The 10,137-nt window shown below is 35.0% G+C and overlaps 2 protein-coding genes across 2 annotated transcripts; both read left to right on the top strand.

The window, feature by feature from the left end:
• The first annotated feature begins 223 nt into the window (after positions 1-223).
• On the top strand, positions 224-9,725 carry LOC126609223 (uncharacterized). Its single transcript, XM_050277204.1, has 15 exons — positions 224-648; positions 5,318-5,595; positions 5,691-5,903; positions 5,999-6,091; positions 6,177-6,311; positions 6,364-6,843; positions 6,964-7,071; positions 7,147-7,245; positions 7,332-7,565; positions 7,745-7,878; positions 7,974-8,132; positions 8,238-8,345; positions 8,430-8,499; positions 8,575-8,670; positions 9,423-9,725. The coding sequence occupies exons 2-15, from the start codon at positions 5,332-5,334 to the stop codon at positions 9,525-9,527; spliced, it is 2,298 nt and encodes a 765-aa protein (XP_050133161.1). The 5' UTR covers positions 224-648; positions 5,318-5,331; the 3' UTR covers positions 9,528-9,725.
• Positions 1,645-4,819, top strand: LOC126609224 (uncharacterized). Its single transcript, XM_050277205.1, has 3 exons — positions 1,645-3,887; positions 3,994-4,099; positions 4,175-4,819. The coding sequence occupies exons 1-3, from the start codon at positions 1,645-1,647 to the stop codon at positions 4,817-4,819; spliced, it is 2,994 nt and encodes a 997-aa protein (XP_050133162.1).
• Positions 9,726-10,137: the final 412 nt, after the last annotated feature.

The raw sequence follows: 10,137 nt of genomic DNA, 5'->3' as shown, positions 1-10,137 counted from the left end.
GTTGATTTACTAAAGATTAATGTATACAAGCTCTACAGTTTCCATCTGGGCTATACTGAAACTCAAAGATATCCTATAAGAGATAGAGAGTCGTCTAATTCCAGACCAAAGCTTCCTAGAGTGTGAAATGAGGAATAGTGTTAACTGATTTCTTAAAATGTGTATCTAGAGATAAGAGAAATTATATGTGCACTACTACAAAATAGAGCTTTTATGACACTTATTAAAATTTTTAATGACATTTTTTTATTAAAAACGTTATTAAAATAAATCGATGACGCAACTAAAAAAACCAACGGGAAAGATTTATAAACGCAACTAAAATAAAAGACTGGTATGCGAATTCATCAAAACTTCCCAACCCTCACGACTCATTTGCTCCACTACCCAACCCACTCCCAGTCTCCCAGTCCCAGGCCAACTCCCAGATAGAGAATGAAATATCAACCCTCACGACTCATGGCGGAAGACTCCCTGTCTTTCTATCTCTCCCTGTCTTTCTCTCTCTGGGACGCCCAGAGTCTTCATCACGAACACTCACTGTCTTTCTATCTCTCCCTCTCTTTCTCTCTCTCTCTGGGACGCCCAGCCTTCATCAACCAGATTGATTGTCTTCCCCAAATTTCACTCAAAACCTAATTGTGTAAGGTAAGTTTGTTGGAATGGTTATGGGTTTTCTAGAAAATAATTTATATATTAATCTCTTTTGTGAAGTTGTATGGATTATTTGGAGCTATGTGGCTGGACAGATTTTAGTTTAGCCTTGTCATTTGCTAAAGTAGTTGTTGTACAAATTGTAGTTGAGATTGATTATTTGATTTGATTTGGTTAGTCATTGCCATGATCGTTGTTTTTTTTTTTTTTTTTTTTAATAACTTTGTCATCCCCTTAATACCAATTCTGAATTAGATTAACTATTACTTTTATCTTCTTGTTTTTTTTTTAATCTTTAGATTGTGTGTTCTTGTGGGAGTTGGTGCTTATAGCACACCACATGTTTGATAAAACTCCTCATAAGCTCTGTTTATGGTCTTATGTGACATATGAACTGGACATAATAACTCGTGTTGGCTAATAGCAGTATGGTGTCTATCAATGCATTCAATTGTTTGTAGGTAGACAGACACACATATCTAACCCACAAGTGCACATTGGATAAATGAGCTTTATGTTCAGTTTGTCTTGAATTCACTCTCGTCTATTTATACGCTGCTATACACACACACATATGTACATGCAAATCTATGTGCACACACACAATACGTGACCTTTGGCTTGCATTTACTATAGCTGTAAATAATTCAAGAAGTAATAAATTCTTTTTTATCTTTAGCCTGCATTTACACACACATACGTACTTGACCTTTGGCTTGCATTTACAATCTGTTTTAGATGGATAAATCTTGGATGTCTATGGATAGAAGATCACAAATGTATTCTGAAGGGGTTGAAAACTTTTTGAATTATGCGATGCTTCACGCTACTGATATTAACTACATACGTTGTCCGTGCCTAAAATGTGGTAACATTAAATCAAGGACGGTTAAAGAGATAAGAGAGGATCTCTTTTTCAATGGTATAGATCAAAGTTATTGTACATGGTATTAACATGGAGAAGCTGTTCCAGATAGTAAGAATGAGAAAATGAGTAATCGGGAAGAAATAGTTGAAGATAACATTATCGGGATGGTGGAAGCAGCTTATGATCATTTTGCGTCAAATCCTAAACAATTTGAGAAGTTGTTAGAGGATGCAGAGAAGCCTGTATACCCTGGTTCAAACTTCACAAAGTTATCAACCTTGGTCAGATTGTACAATATAAAAGCAAAGAATGGGTGTAGTGATAAACTATTTGCAGATTTACTAGAATTTTTAGGAGTTTTGCTCCCACAGAAGAATGAAATACCCCCCTCTGTGTATGAAGCAAAAAAAACATTGTTTTCTCTCGGAATTGAGTACGAAAAAATACATGCATGCCCCAATGATTGCATCCTATACAGGAAAGAGCATTTAGATGCAATTGCATGTCCTACATGTGGTTTTTCTAGATGGAAGGTTAACAAAAGTTCTAGGGAGCCTAGTAAGGGGGTACCTGCAAAGGTACTATGGTATTTTCCCCCTATTCCAAGATTTCAAAGAATGTTTTATAATAGCAAGACAGCAAAGAATTTGATATGGCATGCCCAAGATAGAGAAGTTGATGGTAAGTTGCGTCATCCGGCTGACTCTCCCTCATGGAAGCTTGTTGACCACATGTGGCCAGAATTTGGTGATGAACCAAGAAATCTCCGACTAGCAATTTCAACAGATGGGATTAATCCCCATAGTGCTTTAAGCAGTAGATATAGTTGTTGGCCAGTGATTATGGTCACTTACAACCTTCCACCATGGTTATGCATGAAGCGAAAATTTATGATGTTAACACTGTTAATATACAGCCCTAAGCAACCAGGTAATGATATTGACGTTTATATGGCACCACTTATTGATGACTTAAAAACTCTATGGGAGATTGGTGTTGAAACTTATGATGCATACAATAAGGAGAACTTTATGTTAAGGGCTGTGTTATTATGGACCATCAATGACTTTCCTGCTTATGGAAACTTATGTGGGTGTAGTGTGAAAGGATACTCTGGATGCCCTATATGTGGTGATAGAACATCTTCTAAATGGCTAAAGTTAGGGAGAAAGGTAATCTTTACTGGTCATAGAAGATTCCTACCACAAAATCATCATTACCGACAACAAAAAAAACCATTTGATGGTACTCAAGAGTTTGGGTTAGCTCCATCTCCGTTGAGCGGGGAAGAAATATTGCATGAAGTTGAAGGAATCAAAATATCATGGGGTAAGAAGAATGTAAATCTCCTTGGAAAAAGGAAGGTGAGGAGTGGAACAAAGGCAAAAGTAATTGATAAAAAGGCTGATGCTCAAACTCGTTGGAAAAAGAAGTCAATCTTCTTTGATTTACCATATTGGAAGTCACTCCATGTTCGACATTGTTTAGATGTTATGCACATTGAGAAAAATGTTTGTGAGAGTATCTATGGTACATTACTTAACATTCCTGGAAAAACAAAGGATGGCGTCGCAGCCCGGAATGATCTAATTGCTTTGGGTCTACATACGGATTTGGCACCAAAACATGGAAATAACAAAACATTTCTTCCCCCAGCACCTTATACATTATCTAAGGCTGAGAAGATTTCAGTTTGCAAAGCATTGTCCGAACTCAAGGTCCCATCAGGATATTCTTCAAATTTCAGAAACCTTGTGTCAATGGAGGAGCTGAAACTGTTTAATCTTAAATCTCATGATTGTCATATACTTATGCAGCAACTACTTCCTGTGGCACTTCGTGCAGTACTGCCAAAGCATGTAAGATATGCTATCACCAGATTTTGTCTATTCTTTAGTCACTTATGCAGCAAAACAGTTGATGTTTTAAGGTTAGATGAAATACAAAGTGAGTTGGTGATTACTTTGTGCTTGCTTGAAAAGATTTTTCCACCTTCGTTTTTTGATATAATGGTCCATCTCACAGTGCACTTGGTTAGGGAAGTTCGCTTATGTGGCCCGGTTTATTTTCGTTGGATGTACCCTTTTGAAAGGTACATGAAAATATTAAAGGGTTATGTGAGAAATAAATATCGTCCAGAGGGTTGTATGGTTGAATGTTATATTGCAGAAGAAGCTATAGAGGTTTGTAGCGAGTATTTATCAGGGGTAGACCCAATTGGAATTCCGTTGAAGATTCGTTCACATCATAAAGATGTTGGCCATCCATTATCGGCTGGAAAATTTTTGAAGGCGGATAAAAAGTATTGGCAGCAAGCACATCACTATGTTTTGGATAACACACTTGAAGTGGAACCTTATATCAAGTAAGTTCAACCACTCATACTCATTTATATAGTTTAACTTAGCATTATTTTTTCATTTACTTACAACATTTCCTATCCTTTTGACCAACTCAATGTTAATTATCAGGGAGCATAAGAAATCCTTGATTAAGGAGCACCCCAAAAAATCAAAAAATTTGAAGTGGCTTCAGGATGAACATAATCGAACTTTCATTTATTGGCTGCAAAAAAAGGTATTAAACTCGCATTGTACTTATGTACTAACAGTTTTGTTTATGAACTCAAACTAATTATGCAAACATATGCAGGTTGAGGATGAGCTTAATGTCCCTAATAATCACATATCCGAAACCTTGAGATGGATAGCACATGGCCCTCGAGATGAAGTAACAAAATATTCTGGATATTCCGTTAATGGTTGTAATTTTCACACTAAGTCTCGTGATGATTCACAAGTTACTCAAAATAGTGGAGTAAGCTTAGTGGCCAATACGATGCAAATTTCAAGCGCTAAGGATAAGAATCCTATTATCGCAGATATGACTTTTTATGGGGTGATTCAAGAGATATGGGAACTTAATTATAACGCATTCACGCGTGTAGTATTTAAGTGTGATTGGGTTGAAAATAAAAGTGGCATCAGATTAGAAGAGTTTGGGATCAAATTAATTGACCTCAACAAAATTGGACATAAGTCAGATAGTTTTGTTTTAGCTACTCAAGTGAAGCAGATATTTTACATTGCAGATCCAGAGGATTCAAGGTGGTCGGTTGTACTGCCAGGGCCTCAGTATGATTGGCTACATGATGATGAGCTAGGAGATACTATAATTGAATGTGAATGTCTTACTACTAAATTGCCACCCGTTGAGTCATTTGATGTACTAACTGAGGAGTCTGATGATATCTACATGCGGGATGACTGCGAAGGCATTTGGGTTGAAAATACATAGTATATCACTCAGTGGAATATCTACTCTATTTCATATGTTATTGAATGCTATGTTGAATGCATATTTTAAAATTACATTAGGACTTTATATTTTCTCCATACTTTTGGATTTATCTTGTTTAGTTGTTACTTATTGGTAAGGCTTAATTTTTTAGAGATTATTAGGCTGAGATGAAGTATGATGAAAATGTTTGTGGAAATGGGAGTTGAATTCATGTTGTTATGTTTTTTCGAGTATTGACAATTGTCACTTAGGGAGTATTTGTTTATTGAAATGAACATTGGAATTGAATTGAATGAAGGTTGGTTTTATGATTTTGGAGAATGGTCAATTGCCCTATTTCTTTATTTTTCTTTCTTCCTCAACCAAATATTGGCATGAGCCTATCCGTTTAAGGTTCATTGAAGGAACCAAACATTACCTTTAAGGTTCTTTATATTTCTTTCTTCCTCATCTTACTAATTTGATCATTGTCTTGATTTTAAATGAATCTTGCAGAATATCTTGATGAAATGACAGATTCAGAAGAAGATGAACAAGATTTTGTAACAAGGAAACCAAGAGGTGCAACTCAATTGCAAGAGTTGGTGCAAGGTAGAAGTGATGGGGATCGGTTGGAGGTTGGATATAACAGTAAAGGACAACCGTGTGGACTTGCAGGAGCAAAACTAGCTAGTTTTATTGGTGTTATGGCGCGTACCACAGTTCCAATTACAATTCCAACTTGGAAAGAAGTAGAGTCATCTTATAAAAAAAAGATTTGGGACATGGTCCAGGTATGTCTCCAAAAAATTAAACAAAAAAAAAAAAAAGCTTTTACATCTGTACGACTTTGTGAAAGTAATGATTAATTTCTATTATGCATTTGTAGAAAGCCTTTATAGTACATTCAAACAGCAGAGCGGATGTTTTGAAGAGTGCTGCAAAGACATGGCGAACGTTCAAGAGTAGTCTAACATGTGAGTACATATTAAAGTTCAAAGATCAACCTGAAGTCTTAAAGAAACCACCAGAAATCTATGATTTCATTCGTCAGCCGGTATGGGATGAATTTGTGAGGTCGAGATTGACAGAGAAGCATATGGTACGTATATATGATTTCAAAATTAAGTAAGAAGCATTTGGTAAATATTGTGTTTTGCTATTATTAAAGACTAATTATTGAATTGCATTTGATAGAAAATCCATGAAGAACAATCGAGGAGGCGAGCTAAGCATAAGTACCCTCATCGACTTTCTAGAAAAGGCTATGCAAGATTGGAAGAACAAATAGTAATGTCCTGTTTCTTTTGTATTCATTTAATTATCATACAAATAAAAACTATCTGATCTAATTTTGATATGTTCATCCAAATAGAAATCAGCTTATGGAATCACTGCTGACATTGACCGATCAGTGCTTTGGAAGCTTGGGCGTGTTGATAAAAAGGGAAACTATACGAATGAGATGGTGAAAGTACGCGCTGATAAAATAGTAAGTTTTATGTGTAAGGTTGGGAAAGATACTTAATTGATGTATTTCATACTAATGCCAATTGTTATAGGATGAAGTAACTAAGGTCGTTGAAGATGGGACTTTGCGAACGTCTGGTAGTAATGACATATTGACAATTGCTTTGGAAACACCTGAATATTCGGGTCGTGTAAGAGGTGTTGGAACTGGCATCAGTCATAAATTGTACTTCAAGACTCCAAGATGCAAAACTCAATCGAGTCAACAACAAATGATGCAAACACATTTGGAGCAGCAAAGTTTACACATTGAGGAGTTAAATAAGAAGTTCAATTTGATTGCTTCTTTGTTAACTCCAGATCAGTTGAGCAAGATGCAAGAGTTAGTCCAATCTAATGTGGTACAGTCCAATCATATTTCTGAGAAAGCTAGTTGCACAGCAAAGAAAGAAAAAAATGAAACATCTACTGAGAAAGTGAAACAGGGTGATCTGGTGGAAATCATGTCTAAGAAGAGAGCGAAACATGACGATGTGCCGGAAATCATGTCTAAGAAGAGAGTGAAACAAAAGGTTAGCAAGAATACTAAAACCATGGATAAGATTGAAGCTATGAAGGTATGTACTAGTCATGCAAGTTTCGTTCTTCTTAACTATAATAGTAGCATGTTAATCTAAGTTTACTTTTCTTAGGTCAAGCAAAAGGATATGCAGGAAATATCTGATTTGAACATCATGGAAAAGACGAACAAAATTGCAAATTCAAACAAAAAAGAAAGTGATATCAAGAAGTATTTCAAGGTACATAGTCATTGCAGTATTTGTTCTTCTTGGCTATTTTAAGTAGCGATTATTAATTAAATTTAATTTTTCAAGGTAAAGCAAAGTGACCAACAGAACATATATGATGTGAACATCAATAATGAGACAAACAAAATTGCAAATTCCATGGAAAAAATATCTGATATCAATAAGGTACATGCCTTTTATGTCTTCCCTATTTATGCTATAATCCCAACAGTAGTTGATTATTAATGAAATATTTTTTTAAGGTACAACAGTGCAAGCTCGCTATAGACACTGCTAGTAACATTGTTGCATATGGATCAGTCATTCCATTAGACGGGCCAATACATGGAGTTCCACTTGGGCCTATGAATCTACGTGTTTCTATTGATGTAGCAATTAAAGAAGATGCTCTTCTTCCAATACCTAGTTGTGAAGCTGTGAATATCAAACAAGCAATTGGGAGTCACGTAGCTTGGCCACGGCATCTTGTTGTGACAAATGATGAGGTACTCCTACGTCATTTTCTTATGAATATGTGGAAAAAATTATAGTACTAATATGTCTCATTTCACTATATTAATCTATCTATGCAAAGTCGAGAACGAATCCTCCCCTCAGACAAAGATCCCAAAAACAACCTTTGGCTTTACGTTCACTTATGCTCATAGCTCAAAACATGCATAAGGATGTTACAGTGCCTATCATCATGGAATCTGATCTATTTGGAAATGAGCACACAACATTTATTGGTGGAGATGACATCATTCAATTTTGTTCTATGGCTGAAATATCGACTGTTTGCATTTCAATTTACATCAGGTTTGACATAATCTTAAATTTATATACAATACAATCTATTGCATGCAATCCACATTGGGTAGTGATAAGATACTAATTGCCTCATTTTTTTGTAGGCAACTTTGGTCAACGTTGAAGAAGAACAATCTTGATGGATTGTTTGGATTTGTAGATCCTGGCAGAATCTCTCAAAAGGCTGGCAGAAAGGAACAAAGATCAAATGCACTGGCTCTTAGATTACAGAACTGCAAAAAAGGACAATTAATTTTTGCTCCGTATAACAAAGGGTTATTAGTACTATGTGTTTTGAATTTTTTGTTCCTAACAGATCAGTAGTTGACCATTGTGTAATAAAGAATGCAATTATCTATGTTTTGTAGGTTTCATTGGTTGTTGGCTATTATTGACCCCTATGAGGAATTAGTGTATTATATGGACTCGCTTAATTGGATACAGATAGATCCTGGAATGAAGGACATTGTTGAACTGTAAGTATTTGGATATATGTTTGTCTTTATTTCATGCATTTCAAGATTTGTATATATTCATGTGTTCTTATCCTCTATGTGCAGAGCACTGAAGATGTTTAAAGCTCAAAAGGGAATAAAGGGTCGAAAAAACATCAATTGGAAAGTAGTAAAGGTAAGGAACATTGTGTTTTGACTTTAAATTAATCTGACTAACTTACATTTTATTCTTTTTTATTTGTATATGCAGTGCCCTTTGCAAGAAGGAACTGTAGAATGTGGATATTATGTGATGAAATACATGAAGGAAATCATTAATGATCCAAACTGCTCAATTATTACCAAGGTTAGTACTACTATTACAAAGAGCACTTAAGCGGGTGTATTCGCTACTATCTTATTAGTATTAGTTCTTTGTAGGTAATTTATAGTTCAGGCAAATTAATTTACAGCTAACCATGGTTTTTACTCAAATCATTGGCAACCCATGAAGGAAATCGGCATAACTGAACTAAATTACTTGAATGTTCACACTATTGATGATGAGATGGATTGTTGTTAGCGTGATTTGTAGTGTTTAATTAAAGTTAATTACAATAGAAATTGGAACTTTTGAATCTTCCAAAAGATGCCCAATTGGATTTTAGCTCTTCAAAACCATCCTAGGTATTCGTGTATTGAGTTGATTCAAGTCATCAATGAGTTTGTTTTTTTTTTCTTGTCTGGATTCAGATTCTAATTCTTGATTTTTTTTTTTGTCTTCAATAAAATTGTAATGCTAGTCTATCTTTTGTTTACGTTTGAATGTGATAAATAAATAGGTTCAGAGCTGATTTTGTTAAGCCATGTTGTGTTTGAGCTTGGTGTTATTTACCATCAAGATGAGGCCTTTAAAGTTTAAATCTTTTGCTAGACCGCTTGACGTTTTATTAGCTCTATACCAAGTGGAAAAAAAAAAAACACATTAGCGAAAAATACGACTAGAGAACCCTTGTTCTTTCTGGGCTAGTTGATGCTAATTGACCACCTCCTTATTAGTTAAATGATTGAAATTAGTTTTTGTCCTGACATGTTCTCTTTGGTTGTGATTTGTTGCAGTTCAAAGAAAAAGCTACATACACTCAACATGAAATTGATGCGTTAAGAATAGAGTGGGCTGAGTATGTTGATGACTTCATCCCAATAGATGAAACACTAGATTAGCTGGTTTGTGAAATTTTAAATTAAGTGAACTTATAGTTTTATTTTAGTAGGAAACTCTACACATTATATTGTCTTTTGTAATACTTTGGTAGTGGATGAATTACAAATTTATGAAGCAATACTGTTTAATTTGAGGTAAATATCTTGCTTCTTGGATGAATTATGTAAGTCTTCTTATATGTCATCATACATATTTTAGGACATGTATTGAATCGTTTATGACACGCTTTGTGTGTCGTTGGTAATATTCAATGACACTGCAGTGCTATGGTAAATGACGCTATACAGATGTCATGTTTACTATACCATGACGCTCATTCCTCTGTTTATGACACATATTCTGCATCTCAAATTGAAATAGATGACACGCGTTTTTAATTCAATGACGCTTGTTAGGTGTCTCTAAAAGCTATACATGACACTGTGTGTATGTCATGATTAGTATATCATGACGCTTATTCCTATGTTTATGACACTTATTTCATGTCTTAAATGGTAATAGATGACACAAGTTCTTAATTCAATGACGCTTGTTAGGCGTCCTTAAAAGTAATACATGACATTCTTTCAACGTCATTAAAAATATCTTTAATGACACCCACAAAGATGA

The sequence above is a fragment of the Malus sylvestris genome, chromosome 16, assembly GCF_916048215.2.
Source record: "Malus sylvestris chromosome 16, drMalSylv7.2, whole genome shotgun sequence".
NCBI classification, from domain to species: domain Eukaryota; kingdom Viridiplantae; phylum Streptophyta; class Magnoliopsida; order Rosales; family Rosaceae; genus Malus; species Malus sylvestris.
Note: the sequence above shows the minus strand (reverse complement) of the source record. Positions and strands in the feature narration are given on the sequence as shown.

Excerpts from the sequence above, each read along its gene's own strand:
- LOC126609224 (XM_050277205.1), top strand. The coding sequence starts at position 1,645 with ATGAGTAATCGGGAAGAAATAGTTGAAGATAACATTATCGGGATGGTG. Across the intron at positions 3,888-3,993 it reads GAAGTGGAACCTTATATCAA|GGAGCATAAGAAATCCTTGA; the intron begins GTAAGTTCAACC and ends GTTAATTATCAG. Across the intron at positions 4,100-4,174 it reads TTTATTGGCTGCAAAAAAAG|GTTGAGGATGAGCTTAATGT; the intron begins GTATTAAACTCG and ends AAACATATGCAG.
- LOC126609223 (XM_050277204.1), top strand. The coding sequence starts at position 5,332 with ATGACAGATTCAGAAGAAGATGAACAAGATTTTGTAACAAGGAAACCA. Across the intron at positions 7,566-7,744 it reads TTGTTGTGACAAATGATGAG|GATGTTACAGTGCCTATCAT; the intron begins GTACTCCTACGT and ends AACATGCATAAG. Across the intron at positions 8,133-8,237 it reads GGACAATTAATTTTTGCTCC|GTTTCATTGGTTGTTGGCTA; the intron begins GTATAACAAAGG and ends TATGTTTTGTAG.